Source organism: Bombina bombina, chromosome 4 (genome assembly GCF_027579735.1).
Source record: "Bombina bombina isolate aBomBom1 chromosome 4, aBomBom1.pri, whole genome shotgun sequence".
NCBI classification, from domain to species: domain Eukaryota; kingdom Metazoa; phylum Chordata; class Amphibia; order Anura; family Bombinatoridae; genus Bombina; species Bombina bombina.
In genome coordinates, this window is record NC_069502.1 from 704,470,481 (window position 1) to 704,491,815 (window position 21,335).

At 36.8% G+C, this 21,335-nt stretch overlaps 1 protein-coding gene across 1 annotated transcript in view; it reads right to left on the reverse strand.

Annotated features, from left to right (window-relative positions):
* LOC128656756 (uncharacterized) overlaps nucleotides 1-13,320 on the reverse strand; it is a 141,955-nt gene extending 128,635 nt beyond the window's left edge. The window contains exon 1 of the mRNA XM_053710891.1: nucleotides 12,741-13,320. Within this exon, the coding sequence (XP_053566866.1) occupies nucleotides 12,741-12,966 (226 nt within the window). The 5' untranslated portion in view covers nucleotides 12,967-13,320. The remainder of the gene's footprint in view (nucleotides 1-12,740) is intronic.
* Between the last annotated feature and the right edge of the window lie 8,015 nt (nucleotides 13,321-21,335).

Consider the following 21,335-nt stretch of genomic DNA (forward strand, 5'->3'; position numbering starts at 1 on the left):
ATTTGTGTATCTTATTCTATATGTTTATTAAATTTTCACTTCAATTCCTTATATGGTGTGTATACTTTCAGCTTGTTAGCGCACTTTCTCTATCTTGAAGCTTTGGCTTCGCTATTTGGTTATCTCCCCTAGTTTTAACAGCTTCAAGCACTCCCTAAAAACTCTACTATTCAGGGATGCATACAACCAACACTAACCTTTCCTAACGCCATTGCTTTCCCCTTGAACCCCTTAGATTGTAAGCCTATGGGCCCAGCTGTTTACAGATCTCTTCATAAGAGCCGACTACAACAGTGATACTCTCGGTAATAGTAAATTAGATAGTAAATTAAAGCATATCATAAATGCAAGGATTTACCATACTAAAAATAAACATTCTATCATTGTTTCCTAAAAACAATGCTAAACTCACCCTATCTGTAAGGCAAGTATATCGCTAACTGAGCGCCTCCGGCCGTTTCTAGAAGTGGAAACGTCACCTCGTTAGAGATAGCGCTGTGCTGTGGGCGGCCGGAGGGGCTCAGTTAGCGATATACTTGCCTTACAGATAGGGTGAGTTTAGCATCGCTTTTTAGGAAACTATGACAGAAACTAATGTTTATTTTTAGTGATGGTAAATCCTAGCGTTTCTTATACGCTTGAAATTACCATCACTTTAATCTGAGTCATGAAAGAAACATTTTTGGTTTCCTGAAAGTTTAATTTTGATTCTGTTGTACTTTTAATAATAACAGAAAAATTAATTACTGTAAAACATAATACTTATTATTTCTATACAATTATTTAGCAGAAACCAATTATCAGCTATTATAGTCATATATTTCTCATAAAGAACTAATGAGAAGTTAAAATGAGAAAAATGTAAAAATAAGTAAAATATAAATTGTATTTGGCATGTTCTAAAATATAAATAAATGTAAAAATTATTGTCATATATAAATTGTGAAGTTGATGCTTATGTATGAATTTCTTTACACTAAAGTGATGGTAAATCTTAGAATTTCAAGAACTCTAGGATTTACCATCCCTAAAAATAAATTGGACTTTCAGTGTTCACTTTTAAAAAAAAAAAAAAAAGGGTGCTAAACTTACCCTTTCTGTGCTGCGACATCCCCGCTAAACTTATCATCTCCAGCCGCCCATGGCATAGCACTCTTTTTTTCAATGAGGTGACATTTCCACCTCCAAGCCAATAGTCATGCTAGCATACAGAACAGTGCTGTAAGGCTAGCACGGCTATTGGTTTAGAGGTGGAAACATCACCTCATTGTAAAAAGAGCCATGTGCCTTGGGCGGACGGAGCAGCTGAGATTGGCGAGGAGGTAGCAGCACAAAATGGTGCGATTAGCACACATTGTTTTTTTTTTTAAAGTTATCATTGAGAGTCCTATTTATCTTTAGTGATGGTAAATCCATCAATGTAAAGGAACAAATAGTACTTTTTTGCTTTTAAACCTTTTTTTTGTGAAATCTATTTTAGCATTAACTCTTAATGACAATCAGGTTTATTGTAACAAAGTAGGGTGGGTGTGAAATAGCTCACTGACCGGTGGTGTGGGGTAATGCTCCCTCCATTGCTGGATGTGTAGAAACACTTGTGCTTCACAGTTTTATAAGAATAAAACTTTATTGTATAAATTTGTAAAAACCTTTAGGCTCAAAGGATTGACTAACGTATTAAAACAAATCGCTACGCGTTTCTCGGCTACACAAGCCGTTTCTACAGGGGTGTACCATTTATCTGGAAGCACAAGATTTTTAAATATCCTACATCCAATTACATACTGACTTCAGTCCACACCTTCTTGGTGGCATGTCAACTTGGATGATTTGGAATAAAATGTATATAAATAAAATTACGCGTTTCGCTAGTAAGCTTTGAAAAGTCAGGGGGGAGCGAGACAGATGGGGTTCCTTTTTAATTAGCATTTATGCCTATTTTGATAAATTTGAATATGTTGTACAACCTAATATAAGTAAAGAGGCTATAAGCCAATGCAAAATTGAACCACATAATAGGAAATTACGCATACGTCAATGTGGGGACGATCACAAACTAGCAACAAACTTTAAAATACTAGAGGCAATAGAAGATTGATCTCATAAATGTAAATAGGAACGATATTATTTGACATACATATCATTTGATATATACGCTAAACAAGTAACATACTTTGTTATAGCATATAACTACACAGAAGGCAGTTAACAAATATTGATATATACTGCTACGCTGAGATTCGGCAAACATGCTTGTATAAGTGTATTAACATGCTACTTACTTTTGTAAGCAATTCGGACCAGAATGCAAAACCTGTTGCCGTAATCAACAATACTGTGAAGTTAAAATTAAATGCATGTTATACCAAGACTGACAATAACCAAAATCAGTTAGAATTAATAAGACATTTGGATGTAACACGCCATAACGTATACCACAGGCAATGAATAGACGGTAACATAAATGCTACACCTTAATTAAATTAAAGCCTCACTACGAGTTTGCTACATCCACAGATCATTATATGTAGCTGTAATAGTATTTACCCCAATACTGAGACTTTTGTAACAGTTTTCCCACATTAAAGCAGGTTCAAATAAAGTATATGTCCAAATATTGATACTTCATTAACAGTCAGGCTAGGATGAATATTGATCCCTGTCTTATAAATGTTTGAATAGTCGACTGCTCTGTTTTTCTGTCTACATAGATATAATTTAGCGACAAAGAAACTACCTGATAAATACAAGCTTACATTACACATTCAAGCGCTTAGGAATCACAACATACTACTCACTATCACTCTGAATAAGGACGGTACCTGAACCAATATAGGTTGTACACAGATAGTAAGATTGTAGCAAATATTACACACAGTGGGGCCTGTTTATCAAGCTCTGTATGGAGCATGATGCCCCGTGTTTAAAGACCGCTGCTCCATAACCTGTCCGCCTGCTCTGAGGCGGCGGACAGACATCGCTGAAAATCAATCTGATCCAATACGATAGGGTTGATTGACACCCCCGATTGGCCGCGAATCTGCAGGGGGTGGCATTGCACCAGCAGTTAACAAGAACTGCTGGTGCAATGATAAATGCCGAGAGCGTATGCTCCGCCAGACATTGATAAATCGGCCCCCTAGTCTATGTCAGTAGACATTTAAAGCCTCCTTGCCTGAATGTTTTCCACAATTTAAAAAAATAAATTAAAAAAATTGTATTTTTGAAGGTTTGATGTTTTCTACATTCTTCTCTTTCATACCCTAACAAGGGGATTTTCAGGATTTCATTAGTTGTGTAATTTATTGGTATGTTTAATATATAAAAAGAGATAACGTAATTACAATGATAAGGGGTTAAACTCCCACTCATGAGTCACCAACATGACAAGCGATTGCCAGGGTCATGTGACTGCCTCTCCTGACTGCGTGAGCAGCCATGTTAAACACAGTAACTAACAAATCAGGTGTCACTTTTAGAGCGCCTCCTAACTTCTGTAAAGTAATTTTGCAGTGTTGTAAGGTAATTATTGTATTCGGACTGGTCTCCCTGGTACACTCTAACCAATATAAACATATGATGAAACTGCTCTATTTACTGTGACAAGGCTAGAGCTAAAGACGGTCCAATTTTAAAGCATTTTGATTCACAGCTTCTTTTGTGGCGATTATTTCCTTTTCTATTTTAAAAAGGAAATAATCGCCACAAAAGAAGGCGGACATTTCCATTAAGATACAACCCCATTTGTATTTCTGACGCCCTACGATTCTGTTATAGTTCAGAATGGGGAAACCTATATTATTGATATCACTATTGAAAAGCTGCGATAATCATTTTACATCTCCTTGCATTATCACCCCTCCCCCATATGCTAACACGAGCCCCCCAGTGGGCTACATCTAACTTAGAACTTGATTGTTCGCTACTTTCTATACAATGTTCACTTTTTGGCACAATGCCTCAAGCGGTGCTTACCTGCTGAAGGACTTTCCTTACTTAGTCGTAATAGACCCAAAGGGGTCATAAACAGGACCAACAAGGTTTACCAATGTCACCTATATCAACTGGTCCAAAAGTGACCAGCTCACTAGTCCTGCAAAAGCTATTAAAAAACTAGAAAACAGAGGTTTCAAATTACATTTTAGCATTAATTTTGCCTTTTATTTTGCTTATATCACTGTGATGTGCTTCATGAAAATGTTGTTATACGTTATAGCATTTGTTATGTATTTTCCTTTTCTTTTGTGAAAAACCTCAATAAAAACTTCTAATAAAAAAAAATCTGTTTACATTCATTCAATCCTTGTACTGACGTAATGTTTTATAAAACACCTTTGAAGCATAAATCAACCCGTTCCTTTGCAGTGACACTTCCTCCGCTTCTCCTAGATAGCCTGAAAACAAAAATACCATGCTGTCTGCGGCAAACTGTGTCTGTGCTCAAGGCAGGAAAGTAAACTAGATTATTATAACTGTACAATGCTCTCATGATGTAAACAGGAATAAATATAATCATTACCAATCACTTCCATTTCAGCTATTTTTTTGTAAAGAGCCTAAACATTTATTTCTGCACACTGCAGTTCTACAAAAATAAATCAATGTAAAGCTCCTACATCTTTGCAAATAAATGTAAAAAAAAAAAAAAAGAAATCACCACAACTTTTTAATGGGTCATTATAGTGTAAAAACAACATTCTCTATATCATTAGAACATGTAATGTTAACCGATTGATCCTGCATATCTATGTGTTTACCCCCCACAAATGGGGTTAAACACATAGTTAAAGTATGCTCAGCAACTGCAGAAAACTGATGGTCCCTGCTGCTCACTCAATCAGCAGTGCCAACATTGTGAATGCTGATTGGGTCAGTGGCAATGAGCGGTACTTTAACTGTGTGTTTTAACCATATACAGATGCAAGGTTGCTAGAGTTAAATTACATGCTCTAACTAATTATATTATTTTTCAACTACATAGACCTTTTAATTAAAGCAGGGATATAAAACAGTGCTCGTTTAGTATTTTTTTTATTATAGATTTGATATATATATTATTTATATACATATATATATATATAAATGTGTGTGTGTGTGTGTGTGTGTGTGTGTGTGTGTGTGTGCGTGCGTGTGTGTTAAAAAACAGCAAACAACTTGTTTCATTGCAAAACCACTGTCTGCAGCTAGATAAGGGAGCAGAGATGCTGAGAACTAATTTGCAATTTGTCTCCTTTGAGCATGGGCAAGAAACTGACTTCCTGTCTCTCTATCATTCCCTAAATAGTAAACTAGCTCATGTTACACTAGAAGATTTAAGACATCAAGCTTGATGTACTTTCCTGTATAGACCCCAACTCCCTTTGTAGGACTGTGACAGGAAGTAATGGACACTGCACAAATTAAAGGGACAGTCAACACCAAAATTGTTATGGTTTAAAAAGATTGAGAACGCCTTTACTACCCAGCTTTGCGCAACCAACATTGTTATATTAATATACTTTATAACATTTAAACCCCTTTTCATAACAATATACTGCTAATTCATGTGAGCCACATAGATAACATTTTGCTAACACCCGTGGGTTGTGGATGACACTGCACTAATTGGCTAAAATGCAAGTCAATAAATAGCCATGTGATCAGGGGGCTATCAAAAGAGGCTTAGATACAAGGTAATCACAGAGGTTAAAAGTATATTGATATAACCATGTTGGCTGTGCAAATCTGGGGAATTGATAATAAAGGGATTATCTATCTTTTTAAACAATAACATTTTTGGAGTTGACTGTACCTTTAAGTTAAAAAAATAAAAAGGTAAAATCCTTTTAAAATGGTTAATAATACATATTGCAAGTGCTTTTTCTATTACAACAATGAAAATATGAACAGGTAAGGGGAGCTTTAAATATATCTAAAAAGGGTTATGTTCTAAACAACAATGTGTGTATTAATAGTACAAATTAAATTTCAAGTTTATACGTGTGTTTACTTTAGCACAAAGGCAGGGAGTGTTTAAAACATTCACATTGTGTTATATTGAAACCAACGTTATGTTGTTAAAAGAATCTTAATTTAAACGTGTGTTTAGGTTAGCACGAAAACTGCCTTAGACCTTTATATACAATATATAACAAACTAATAAAATAGATCTAGCAATTGAGAAGTGGGAGGTGTCAACAATAGTTTTAAAATTATAAAAATGAAAATAAAATTTAATGATGTAGAGAACAAATCTTAACCTATAAAACTCGACTACCTCTGGCAAGTTCAAAGAACAAATATACTTAAAATAAAAAAGGTATAGAATACAATGTCTGTATATAAAAAACTATTTTAATACAATTAGAATGCAACTAATATGTTATACAAAGTAGCAGTTAGGTTACCGCTAGGAAATGATAAAATAAATATGAGCTCAAAAATTGTTTGTTAAAAAGTTTCTTTGTAAAAATTATCTCACTGCAGTGGATATAAAAGTAATAAAGTAAAAAAAAAAATTGTAAAGCAATGTTTGTAAAAATGAGACTGACAAAAAGAATTAGGTAGACTTTGATATAGGGATCCCGTAATGAGTACTCATAGGGCTAGAAAGCTGGTGAAAATATTTTTCGTCAGGGATGTTAAAGAGTACCTGTAGTGGCGTTATACGCTGTAGAATTTGCGGTTGAGTAAAATTCACAGTGCGGACCTTGATATAAGGGTCCTATGGATAGTAATGGGCTAAAAACAGACACTTTACGTCAAAAGTGAGCTGTAATTAAAGTACTTGTAATGGTGTGTCTCACACTGCTGCTTCCAGCTATCTGTAACTCACATTGAGAGAAAACTGTGTGCGGTGTATCCTTCCGGGTCACGTGTGTTGTGACTCACAGACAGTGGAGTTAGATAGGAAATCTGATAGGTCGAATCAGCTCAACCCCTATGTCTGACGGTAATGTTCAAGTTGCGTTCTGAGTGCTATTAGTAATAGCTAGTGGACCAGGTGAAAAGCGCTGAAATTTTCAAACCTTCATAAAGTGACGAAATCCAGATGATCTGGATCAGTGTGGAAAAGCGCTGTAATTTTAAACCTTCGTAAGGTGTCAGGATCCAGACGATCTGGATGAATTTGGGTCCGCAATTGGAGGCGATACTTCCAATTCAGCAAGGATTTAACTTCCAGGCAGGATTGCTATGCAATCTGGATAGTTCAAAACACCATTGTGCAATTTCCAAGAGCCATTAATGTGTGGCTTAGAAGGCTCAAATTCCAAGAACCATAGGTTTAATGTTCCGATAGCTCACTTGTAGCTATATGGTCTTTTAGTGTATTGTTTAAAAAGCTGGTTAACAATAGTGGTGGGAAAATCTACGCGTTTCAGCCGAAGCCTTTATCAAGATGCCCAAAATGTCCCAAGATGGTTCTTATAAAGGGTAGGAGTGTATCCCTATTGGTGGAACTCGTTTTTGTATTAACCTGTAGTATCGCTCTCTGATTAAGGTTAATTTAAACACAGCTGTTTATAATTAAATGGAGAGTTTTGACAGAGTATAAACTAAGAAGTACACTTAATGAGGGCTACATGAGAGATTTTCTAAAATAAAGTACATATGGTACACACAAGATTTATACAAGAAATATATAGAAAATAAATATGTATATGTGTTAGAAAAATGCATGTAAAAAGATATATGTATATAATTCTATAAATATCGCTCTTAGATTAGTGTTGACTTCAAACATGGTTGCTTATAATTTCATGGAGAGTTTTATCTAAAATATACACTTTAATAGAAGTTTATGCAATAAATCTTGAATTAAACTATATGTGGAATATACATACAAAAATAAGAATAAGAAAATGTATATAAAGGTATATATATATATATATATCTCTATAAGATATGAGCAAGGTTTATTTTCATGCTTAACGATACATGGAACTGAAAGGAATTACTAATTGCTTTATATTCTAAAACACAATAATATTAGTTATATGTGCTAAAGGCAATTGTAAAAAACAATTGTTAAAAACAATTGAACTACTGTTTGAAATTATGAGATCGCTGTTTAGCGATCTAGTAGTTAAGGGTGTGTGATGAAAAAAATGTTCAAAGGATGTGTACAGTAAAATATAGTACTGCGATTAAAAAATAAGTGAGGGAAATTTAAGGATTTAACTTTAAAGTGGCGAACATTATATAGTGTTGGAATTGGGTGGACGCTATTTAGCGATCTGATAATGAAGAGTTGATGGCACATAAGAGTGTGCAAAAGGCACATGAGATAATATAAAATATAATATAGTGTTGTGGTTAATAAAGAAAGCAAAAATGAAATTATATTGACCATATATGGTATAATGTGTGTCGATTTGTGAGGGGGTGTATTTGTTCTTATATCCTATAGTGTTAAGTACTAATTGTAATGTGAGTTGTTATTAAATAGAACTATGTTATTTGTATATATAGAGTCGTATGCTCATTCTTATGTTGAATCCATAAGTATATTTATTTTGAACTTACAATGTGACTGAGTGCATTTCCTATAAGATATGTGAGATCACTTGATCTAAGTGCAACTAGATTGATCTAGGTCAGTCTATATTAAATAGATATAGTTAGTAGAATGTGATGGAGTGAATAAAACATGAGGTCTAGTATTACAAAATATGTTATACAATCTAGTATTTCAGGAAAAAAAAACTAGATGTGGGGTCTAATAATTCAGATTATGAGGTGAGGCCTAATATTTCAAAAGGACTGTTCATATTTTCATTTACATTTGACAATTGTTTGGAGGAACAACTGTTTTACTTAGGATCAGAGCATTTCTTTAGTAATATAACGACATTATTATTAGGTGCACTCACTCAATTCTGTTTCTTTTCTATTACAACAATGAATCAGACTGTTTTATATCAATGATAACAAGCTACGAGAGTATCACAAAAAAAGGAAAAACAAATCTACTTAATAGACAACATTCATTAGAAAACATGAGAGAACAAGTATATTCATAAACAATATATCATATTTATTAACATCCAATGTTAAAAAAACACCGGTGGTATAGTAAAAATATTCTAAAACTTCCAATATAAAATCCAGTTAAAGGTTCCGTTATAACAGAATTCTCTAAGTGAATATTCAAATAAAATCCAGTAAAGTCTTCAATATGACCTGACAGTATAAGTGCAAAGCTCTAAGCTCTTTTACATTTAGCCTAAAGAAGCCACTATTTACGGTATACACACACACACACAACTCCACAATCAGTTGGGCCGTTTCTTCCCACTGAGTTTTAAATTGGGCTACTTTCACCCTGCGCTTATCTTGCACAGCACCTGGTGTTCCGCTTGTAATTTACCCCTATGGTGTATCAGCCACACCTTCTTGGCATTCCCTGCTACCTTGGGTTGCACTCCTGTTTGGTATAGTCCTCCTCTGTATTACGAGTTAGGTTGTTTGGTTGTTTCCGTTCAGTGTGCTTCTCTGGAAAATAGTTTACCTCAAAATTTCCTCAGTAGCCACATCCCATCGCAAAGGAACTTTAAGCAGCCAATCAGTAGGCTAGTCCCAGGACTTGCAAGGGATCATGCATCTGGCATGTGCAGGAACAGTCAAATTATATTCCTACTCAGTTTAAGGAAGTTTACTATGAAATCTAGCAAGCTGTCACTGAAATCTCATGAGATCAAAGTAAAACAATATGTGACATTAGCACTGATGAAGCTGATTGGCTGGGTTTTTTTTTCTCCCAGCATGCAGCTGACAGTAGCTGCAGCATAACTGTACACAGAGTAGTTACTGTGGACAGCTGAAGAAATTTTGAGGTAAAATATCTTCCTTTTTTACATAGAGATTAGGTTATATTTTCTAATCAGCTTTTTACAGTTATGTTGTATCAGTTTCAAATGATTTAGCATATGAATATTATGTCCATTTAAAGGGACAGTCAAGTCCAAAAAAAACCTTTCATGTTTCAAATAGGGCATGTAATTTTAAACAACTTTCCAATTTACTTTTATCAACAATTTTGCTTTGTTCTTTTGGTATTCTTAGTTGTAAGCTAGACCTAGGAAGGCTCATATGATCATTTCTAAGCCCTTGAAGGCCGCCTCTAATCACATGCTTTTGTATTTGCTTTTCACATCAGGGGAGAGCTAGTTCAGGTAAACCCTATAGATAACATTGTGAGCACGCCCGTGGATTGTGGCAGATTGGCTAAAATGAAAGTCAATAGATAATAAATAAAATGTCATGTGATCAGGGGGCTGTCAGAAAATGCTTAGATACAAGGTAATCACAGAGGTTAAAAGTATATTAATATAACTGTGTTGTTTATGCAAAACTGGGGAATGGGTAATAAAGGGATTATCTATCTTTTAAAACAACAGAAATTCTGGTGTTGACTGTCCCTTTAAATGCAATGGTAAGCCCGCTCCCCATGACGCTCACTTTCCCAGGGGAGATTAAAGTGACCTGGCAAAACAATCAACCTCAATTGTGTTCCTTCCACTCCACTTAATGGCTAAGATGATCAGGGAAGAGAGGCAGGATCGGTATTGATAAAGAGGTAGTTTTATATTTCTGTATTTATTGTATTGTTGTTAAACACCATTATGAAGAAAATAAATGGATACCGTTTTAGAAATGCACAATATAAAAAACAGATTTATTTCATCCCATAAATCCATGCTGATACAACTGTACCCTCTTGTGAGGGAATTGCTGGAAAAGAAAGTAATCAGACAAAATGTGTACCTGGGAGAGTGTTAGTGGTGTTGTTTTATGAGCAAAATCAGCCTTTTTAAAAACAAACAAACATTGTACAGTGTGCAGGGGCAGAACTACCATTGGTGCAGCAGGTAAAGTGGCACCAGGGCCCAGGTTCTGGGGGGGCCTATACTATAGCATCTGGTCTATACATAGGTGCGTGCAGAATACAAGGGAACCTTTATTTAGTGCAGGTTGCAGGTCCATCTACCTATCCTCAAAATGATTATACAGGGCAGCATATATAGAATTACTATTAATAACTATTAGTAACCTTTGTGGGGGGCAAAACATTTTTTTTATGTGGTCCACTACTGACTGTGTGTTGTAACAGTATTGACTTGAATTTCCCAGTAAAGTATTATTTCCTAGATTTTGTGCTTTATGGGCAGCCCTTGCATGTCACAGATTTCCTTTAATACTGTATTCCTCATAAGAAAGACATTAGCCATCACATTTAACTTTACAAATATACATATGGCAAAATGTCTTCACGGTTAATGAAATTGTAAAAATGTCCTTTCATTCTGCTGTGACATACAGACGCTTCAATTATAACTAGCTTTATTTACATAAACATTTTATGAAACAGATTTTTTTGGGGGGGTTAATAGAATGAAAATGAACAATTGGTTTGAGATTGAGATATATATATATATTATATTATTATTATTTTTTTTATTATTATTATATAAAATCGTATTCATTGAAGTGTTTGTTAGTCCAGAACGTAATTGTCATAATGAGGCAACTCAATTCATGTTTATTTTTGAGTATAAGTTCAAAATATGAATGAATAGCTCTATTTTGAATGCAGGAAATTGACTATTATGTATCAATCTTAAAATAAATACTAACAATAATTCAAAAAACTAAAAAAATAAATGAGTATTAGTATTAGTAATATTATTGTTAGTAGAAATATAAATAAGGAATGTAGCACCATTGATTTACAAAAAAAACATCAACCGACATAAGAATACAGTATGGATAACAACAGTGTAAAAATATGTTATATTTTATTGTATAAAATGTGTTTTCTTTAAATTTAAAAGAACACTTCATTCCAGAAAACAAATACAATAATTATCCCCTTAACAATTCTACTAAGATGGCTGTGGCAACTTACAGTGCAAGCTTCATCCAGAGGGAAAAAATAGCAATCTTTACTTAAAATGAAAAATGACAAATAAATCAAAATAATAAGGCATTTTAGTATATAAGTAAACCCTGTATTATCAGTTTGTTTCTGCAGCAGTGAGTGTACAGAATTTTCAAGCAAATTTAGCTTAAGAATATAAACTCCAAAACAGATCAGAATTATAATAATATACTGTCATTAATGACCTTGACATATTAAAAATATTTTAATAAGCAAAATCACAAACGGAGCATGCTTGTTTGCATACCAGCAACAATGCTACATTGCATATATATATATATATATATATATATATATATATATATATATATATATATTCTTGAACATTTTCTAATTACATCTAATCTAAGATCATTTATATTAAATAGGTAGCATGAACCCAAATGCAAATTTATATACAGTAATTTAGATGTAACCTGGTACTTGCTTTTGAAATATATCGTATTGTAATGTATAATATCAGGAAACAGAAGCTACACACGTGCAAGAAAAAAATAAATAACACAAGCAAAATACAGAAAGATACGTCCAGTCCCCACTGTTCAGCTAATATCAGGATACACAGACTACTGCTTATAAACACATAACTTTAGATACCATTTTAAATAACCCATTTTCTTATCACCATTATGCATTTAGGCTAACAGAGCATTTTCCATAATTAGGCTAATGGGATAACATAAATAGGTCATAGCACATTACTGCCAGTTCTGTACTATTGTGTTATCTAGTAATGGAGCACATTTCCCTTTAGAAGGGATCTCAGTTATTTTCCCTATCATTAGTTGTATATCCCATTCCCCAGGGATTGTCCTCTTACCCGCTTCCATGTGATTGAGGAATTCCTGGGCAGCTTGTTTCTCATGGTTCTGAAGAACAGGCTCGTAGAGTTGTCTCACCTTGGATCTCTTGGGCTTCAGGCAACAGCATTCACTAATGAGGATGATACACTCCTTGATCTGCTGTACTAACCTGGAGGACAGTCGCTTGACAAAGTTCACAAAGTCCTGCATCAGCTGCCCACACCTTTCACACAGGCGACCCATATTTTGAGGGTCTGGCGGTGCTGCCAGTTGAAGCGAGAAAAAACCACGGTGACCTTGTTATTATAATATCAAGCCACTTTGCTAGTACCTGATTTACATATACTACACAAAGAAAACAAAGCACTTCACTGAGCTGTAACCTATCCTAACATGGAGGAGTTCCTTATTGCTTGAATATAATGCTGTGAAAATCCTTGGTAAGACATGTGTGTTTATTATTATTATTTTGCTTTTTGTTTAATAGGAGATGCAGCAGAAAGCTTGAACGGATGGTCTCTCTGGTTTGCAGTAGCAGCTGATCTCAGAGCTGCTTTTGTTCTATTGGAGGTTGAAAACAAAGAAGAGTGAGTCTGCTGAGACCCTCTGCAGGATGCCTGCAGAATCACAGTGTGATGTAATACCTCTCCGAAGCACCGCCCACACAAGCTATCTTTCATTGTCATTGGACTGTGAAAACTGAGGCTTAGGTCACACAACGAGAACAGGTTCTTCCAGTTCAGATGTGAACAAAAGATTCTACAAGCAGTGGGAGCAGAAACAATAACAGCATTAATCTTTGACAGCTGTTGTGGTTTCCGAAAGTTTTTTTTTCCTATAGGTTTTAATATGTGTTTTATGATATCTTATGTAATTTTTCTGAATTTAAAAGGTACAATGTACAGATTCCTGCCCATTTTATGTGATAAACATTCTATGAACAATTCGTGGTTTTTTTTTGCTGCCCATTATGTAATGGAAATGGGGTAAAAAATAATATTTTTTTGCATACATTTTTTAATTAAAGACTCAGGAAGAACATGCTGTTTTCAATGTACTCTTATTTATCACGTTTACCCAGTTCTCTTGTTATTATTTGTTGAAAGGTATACCTAGGTAGGCTTAGGAGCAGCAGTGCACTTCTGGGAGCTAGCTACTGGTTGGTGTCTACACAGTATGCCCCTTGTTATTGGCTCATCAGATGTGTTCAGCTGGGTCTCGGTAGTGCATTGCAGCTCTGGAGCTGACTTTAACTGTGTGTTTAAACCTATTGCAAGTACAATAATAGAACACACTAACATTGTAGCATTTCATTTTAACTTTTATATCCCTTTAAAGGGACATTAAACCCTTATTTTTTTCTTTCATGATTTAGAGAGAGCACACAATTTTAAACAACTTTCTAATTTACTTCTATTATCTAATATGCTTCATTCTCTTGATATCCTTTGCTGGAAAGCATATCTAGATAGGCACAGTAGCTGCTGATTGGCGGTTGCACATAGATGCCTCGTGTGATTGGCTCACCCATATGCATTGCTATTTCTTCAACAAAGGATATCTGAAAAATGAAGCAAATTAAATAATAGAAGTACATTGGAAAGTTGTTTAAAATTGTATTCCCTATCTGTATCATGAAATACATTTTTTGAGTTTAATGTCCCTTTAAGCTCTAAGGGAAAATGTGTTAAATATTGGTATTTATAAAAAAAAATGTTGCTGTATAATCCCGTTGATTCATAACATTTGTTTAGAGGTATATAGGATATGAAGGTATAAAGCTTCAAGCACTCCCTAAAGACTGTACTATTCAGGGATGCATAAAACCTACACTAACCTTTCCTAACTCCACTGCTATCCTCTTGAACCCCTTAGCACGTAAGCCTATGAGCCCAGCTGTTTGTAGATCACCCGCATAAGAGCCGATTACAACAGTGCAACTCTCGGCAGGGCCCTCTACCCATTTGACCCCCTATACATGTTACCTTGTATACTGCCTATGTTTATAACGCTGCAGAATCTGTTGGCGCTCTACAAATACCTGATAATAATAAAATAATAATAATATGACACACTAGTTGAGGTCTGTTCTCCACCTCACACTATTGGTAAACTCAAGCCCTGAAATGTTAAATCCATTTGTACAAATACATTATGATTAACCAGGCACTGATATCTGCAATAATTATACATTTTATATAGATATTACACGCAATGTGTTTCTGCTAGGTTATATCATTACAATTTTAATGTAATAGTTAACTTTACAAACAATATCACTTTAACCCCTTAGTGACCAGAGCACTTTTCCATTTGTTGACCGTTTGGGACCAGGGTTATTTTTACATTTCTGCAGTGTTTGTGTTTAGCTGTAATTTTCCTCTTACTCACTTACTGTACCCACACATATAATATACAGATTTTCTCGCCATTAAATGGACTTTCTAAAGATACCATTATTTTCATCATATCTTATAATTTACTATAAAAAAATATAAAATATGATGAAAAAATGGATAAAAACACACTTTTACTAACTTTGACCGGCAAAATCTGTTACACATCAACAACCACCAAAAACACCCATGCTAAATAGTTTCTAAATTTTATCCTGAGTTTAGAAATACCCAATGTTTACATGTTCTTTGCTTTTTTATAGTTATAGGGAAATAAGTACAAGTAGCACTTTGCTATTTCCATTTTTTTTTTTTTTTTAAATTAGCGATAGTTACATTGTAACACTGATATCTGTCAGGAATCCCTGAATAACCCTTAATATATATAAAAAAAAATTAAGTAGACAACCTAAAGTATTGACCTAGACTAATTTTGGTATATTTCATGTCACCATTTCACTGCCAAATGCAATCAAATAAAAAAAATCATTCATTTTTTCACAAACTTTTTCACAAACTTTAGGTTTCTCACTGAAATTATTTTCAAACAGCTTGTGCAATTATGGCAAATAATGGTTGTAAATGCTTCTCTGGGATCCCCTTTGTTCAGAAATAGCAGATATATATGGCTTTGGCATTGCTTTTTGGTAATTAGAAGGCCGCTAAATGCCGCTGTGCACAACACGTGTATTATGCCCAGCAGTGAAGGGGTTAATTAGGGAGGTTGTAGGGTTAATTTTAGCTTTAGTGTAGTGTAGTAGACAACCCAAAGTATTGTACAAAAAATTTTGGAACAGTGTTCCACAGATAGAAAATGCTTTGGTAGCACTCTATGCCCAGACTAATGTAGGGGCAAGAAAAATGTAATTAAAATATAACTTTTATTTTTACATTTAAAAGATGGGTACACAACCTAAATAATTAAAATCCCTATCAGAAGCAATTGTGCTAATGTTCCAGTAGTCTCACTAATTTATACATTCCGGCCTTCTTCTATTTATGTAATATCTCTGAGACACTATAGTTATGTTAGTCCCGAATATTCGGAACTAACATAACTATAGTGTCTCAGAGATATCACATAAATATAAGAAGGCCGGATTTTAAGTCAAAATTAAACTTTCATGATTCAGATAGACATTGCAATTTTAAGCAACTTTCTAATTTACTCCTATAATCAATTCATTTCATTCTCTTGCTATCTTTATTTGAAAAAAGTAGGAATCTAAGCTAAGGTGCTGGCCCATTTTTGGTTCAGAACAGGGGTTGCGCTTGCTGATTGGTGGCTTAATGTACCAACCAATCAGCAAGCAGTATCCAGGGTGGTGAACCAAAAATGAGCCGACTCCTTAGCTTAGATTCCTACTTTTTCAAATAAAGATAGCAAAATAATGAGGAAAAATTGATAATAGTAGTAAATTAGAAATTGGCTTAAAATTGCATGCTCTATCTGAATCATGAAAGAAAAAATTTGGGTTTAGCATCCATTTAAACAAGTGTTATAAGCAGTTAATTAATCAACTGTTTTATACCTTCATTGGGGCATTCTAGTGTTTTTAATTAAATGTTTTAATTTGCTAGAACATCTTATTGCTAAAAAAAAATTAAAGGGACATAAAACCCACAAATTTTCTTTAGTTATTCAGATATTGCATGACATTTTAACCTCTTAATGACCAACGACGTACAGGGTACGTCCTACATAAAAGGTTGTTAACGACCAAGGACGTACCCTGTACGTTGTTGGGTGTTTTCAAGTGGTGGAAGCGATCCTACACAGCAGAATATGTTGGGTTTTAAAAAAAAAAATATATAACTTTTATTTTAGTACTGGCAGACTTTCTGCCAGTTCTTAAGATGCCGGGGACAATTGTGGGGTGGGGGAGGGAAGAGAGCTGTTTGGGAGGGATCAGGGGGTGGGATGTGTCAGTTGGGAGGCTGATCTCTACACTAAAGCTAAAATTAAAGGGACACTCAGGTTAAATTAAATTTTCATGATTCAGATACAGCATGTAATTTTAAACAACTTTCCAATTTACTTCCATTAAAAAAAATGTGCACAGTCTTTTATATTTACACTTTTTGAGTCACCAGATCCTACTGAGCATGTGCAAGAATTCACAGGCTATACGTATATGCATTTGTGATTGGCTGATTGCTATCACATGGTACAAGGGGAGTGGAAATATACATAACTTTGAAATTTGTTATAAAAAAATCTACTACTCATTTGAAGTTCAGACTACGTGCTATTGCATTGTCTTGTTATCTTGCATTTGTTGATTATGCAAATCTAATGTGTTGACTGGTCCTTTAACCCTGCAAGCTCCCTACAAGCTACCTAATTAACCCCTTCACTGCTGGGCATAATACAAGTGTGGTGCGCAGCGGAATTTAGCGGCCTTCTAATTGCCAAAAAGCAACGCCAAAGCCATATATATCTGCTATTTCTGAACAAATGGGATTCCAGAGAAGCATTTACAACCATTTGTGCCATGATTGCACAAGCTGTTTGTAAATAATTTCAGTGAGAAACCTAAAGTTTATGAAAAAATTAGTAAAAAAGTAAAAAAAATTTTTATTTGATCGCTTTTGGCAGTGAAATGGTGGCATGAAATATACCAAAATGGGCCTAGATCAATACTTTGGGTTGTCTACTACACTACACTAAAGCTAAAATTAACCCTACAAGCTTCCTAATTAACCCCTTCACTGCTGGGCATAATACACATGTGGTGCGCAGCGGCATTTAGCGGCCTTTTAATTACCAAAAAGCAACGCCAAAGCCATATAAGTCTGCTATTTCTGAACAAAGGGGATCCCAGAGAAGCATTTACAACCATTTGTGCCATAATTGCACAAGCTGTTTGTAAATAATTTCAGTGAGAAACCTAAAATTGTGCAAAATGTAACGTTTTATTTTATTTGATCGCATTTGGCGGTGAAATCGTGGCATAAAATATACCAAAATGGGCCTAGATCAATACTTGGGGTTGTCTTCTACACTACACTAAAGCTAAAATTAACCCTACAAGCTCCCTAATTAACCCCTTCACTGCTTGGCATAATACACGTGTGGTGCGCAGCGGCATTTAGCAGCCTTCTAATTACCAAAAAGCAGCGCCAAAGCCATATAAGTCTGCTATTTCTGAACAAAGGGGATCCCAGAGAAACATTTACAACCATGTGTGCCATAATTGCACAAGCTGTTTGTAAATAATTTCAGTGAGAAACCTAAAGTTTGTGAAAAAATGTGAGAAAAAGTCAACGTTTTTTTTTTTATTTGATCGCATTTTGCCGTGAAATGGTGGCATGAAATATAACAAAATAGGCCTAGATCAATACTTTGGGTTGTCTTCTAAAAAAAATATATATTCATGTCAAGGGATATTCAGGGATTTTCTGACAGATATCAGTGTTCCAATGTAACTATCGTTAATTTTGAAAAAAAAAATGGTTTGGAAATAGCAAAGTGCTACTTGTATTTATTGCCCTATAACTTGCAAAAAAAGGCAAAGAACATGTAAACATTGGGTATTTCTAAACTCAGGACAAAATTTAGAAACTATTTAGCATGGGTGTTTTTTGGTGGTTGTAGATGTGTAACAGATTTTGGGGGTCAAAGTTAGAAAAAGTCTTTTCATCATATTTTATACATTTTTTATAGTAAATTATAAGATATGATGAAAATAATGGTATCTTTAGAAAGTCCATTTAATGGCGGGAAAAAAATTATATAATATGTGTAGTTACAGTAAATGAGTAAGAGGAAAATTACAGCTAAACACAAACACTGCAGAAATGTAAAAATAGCCCTGGTCCCAAAGGGTCAGAAAATGTAAAAGTGCTGTGGTCCTTAAGGGGTTAAACAACTTTTCTATTTACTTATATTATCTTATTTGCTTCGTACTTTTGGTATCCTTTACTGAAAATCAGAAGTCCATGTGAGTGACAAGGTGAACGGGAAGGGACTTTGACCTAAGGGAGGAAGAGGCCCCCTTTTGGTTGGTTGGGGTAGAGGGGAAGGGGTTGGTTCAAGTTGAGCCATACTTAAGGGGCTGAGCGGGAAGAGGCAGGAAGTCACTTGTGAATTAAGCATTGTGGTGACAGCAGCTTGTGCACTTGTTCCTTCGTGCTTCTTCCCGCTCAGTCTTGGATATGGCTCAGCTTGACGCCCCCTGCTGTCTCAATTGAGGGAAGCTGCGGAAGAAAAAGGTTCTACCTGGCTTGAGGAGAAGCTCCGGTCCCTGCTGGATCCTGGCCCTGCCGTCAGTGAGGAGCGTGTAGCAGTGAGGTCCAGGCCGGTCCGCCGCTCGAAGCCTCCATCTCGCTTGAGTCCGGTTGATGGGAGGAGTTCTGGTGGCCGTAGAAGAGGCAGTCCTAATCTGGGAGTCAAGGAAGGTGGCAGCAGCAGTTCCTGTGGAGCCGGAGGTCCCAAGAGAAACGCAGCAGCTCTGTGCGGTGGAGCTCGATGATATCCTCATCCCGGAACCGGAGCCCCAGCCAAGCCAGTAGGAGTCTGGCGCCAGGTAAGGTGGGAGGAGACGGCCTGTGCAGGCCTGAAAGAGGAGAGAGACAGCTTGACAGGTGTTACGGCCCAGGGGGGCCTGAGGTGGTAACGGGCAGTGGCGGTAGAGGGGGGAAAGGTTCCAAAGGGGCGGGTGTGACTCTGACGGCTGGGGATGACAGCCTAAGGGGAGGGGAGTCACATTTGGAGGTCCAGGCTCTGGTGGTGGGTCCTGATACGCCCAGGGGCAATGGGGCAAGAAGTGTTACCGAGGTCTCCCTGGGCATATATGTAGTTGGGGGGGCTGATGGGGATGGTAATAGTCCTGAGTCCCATGGGGTCTGTGGGGCCTGGGATGACTTTGAGGGCCTATCCCTTTGTTTGGATTCCTCGGAGGAGGATATTGTTCCGCCCACCCCAAAAAGGGGGGGTACGCGGAGTCAGTCAATCCACGCTTACAACGGTTGCACCGGTGGGGGGGGGGTTTCTCGGCTGTTAGGGGCCGTGGGGGGTTGTTGGGTAAGGCTGTTTATGTGAGGGGTTTTGGGTCTGAGCCTAAAGATGTTTCTTTTTCAGATATAAATGATGTGGTGTCACGGCCAGGGACTTCTTCCGGCCTGCTTACTGTTGGGGGTGACTGCCCGAGTGAGCATTCCTACGGCCTGCAGGATTCATGGACTGAGACCATCCGGCTGGATGCAGAGGACGACGTTCCATGTGAGGAATGTGCTGAAGTAATGGACTTGGGGGAGTCGGTGAGTACGGCCAGGGGCTTCGGCCACGGCCTGAGGGGTAAAGTGGGGAGGGGTAATTATTCTGTGTCTAGAGGGACTACTGGTTATGTGAGATGGCCGTATAGGTCGGGGGGTGGTGGGATGCCCACTAGGGGCAGACAGCGTAGGAAGTATGGGGCTGAGGATCTAGGTCAGGAAGGCGCGGGAGCCACAGCTCCATAGAGGGGTAGAGGGGGGGCTTTGGCTAGTGCCATGGGTGTTTCCACAGCGCAGACAGGTGCGGGTATGTGGGCGCTGGCGGGGGGCTTGTCACATGTGTCTTTTTTGCAGGCTACAGGACACAGAGGAGAGGAGCAGGTGGCTGCTACGAAACCTGGTGGTAGCGGGTTCCAGAGTCAGAAGATAGATACGGCTGTGTCCCACTCGGGTCAGCCCCAGAGGGCTGAGGAAGCAAGAACAGGTACGGGCAGGAATGCCATGGTGGATCAGGGTGTTGGGTTGAATAAGGGGGTGAATGTCTGTAAGGATTCTGTTGCAGTCACTGTGGTGGAGGGGTTACGAGATTTGTTAGCAAGGCTGGAGGGCTCTGGGTCACTGGGATCGGGGGTGGCGTCTTGGGCATGGGTTCCGCCGGTCGCTCCTGTAGTAAGCACTTCCACAATCGGGTCGCCATTGGTTGGGTCGGGTCTCGTGGCAGAGGTTTCGGGCAGCAAGGAAGGAATATGGCCAAGTGAATTTGGGGGGTTTGGAACAAGTTGCCTCTCCACGGGGTGAGAGTGCAATTGGTTTCTTATAGGGGCAAGGGGTTCCCTATTAAAGTGGATGTGAGGTTGTAACAGACTCAACAAGTACGTGGTTGAGTCCAGATGGAGTAACGGCCATGTTTCTAATTAATAAAGGAACTTGCACCACTGGGAATAGTCCAGTACGGTAATTTAAATGTTGTTAGGGTCAATTTATTTATGAACATTGTGT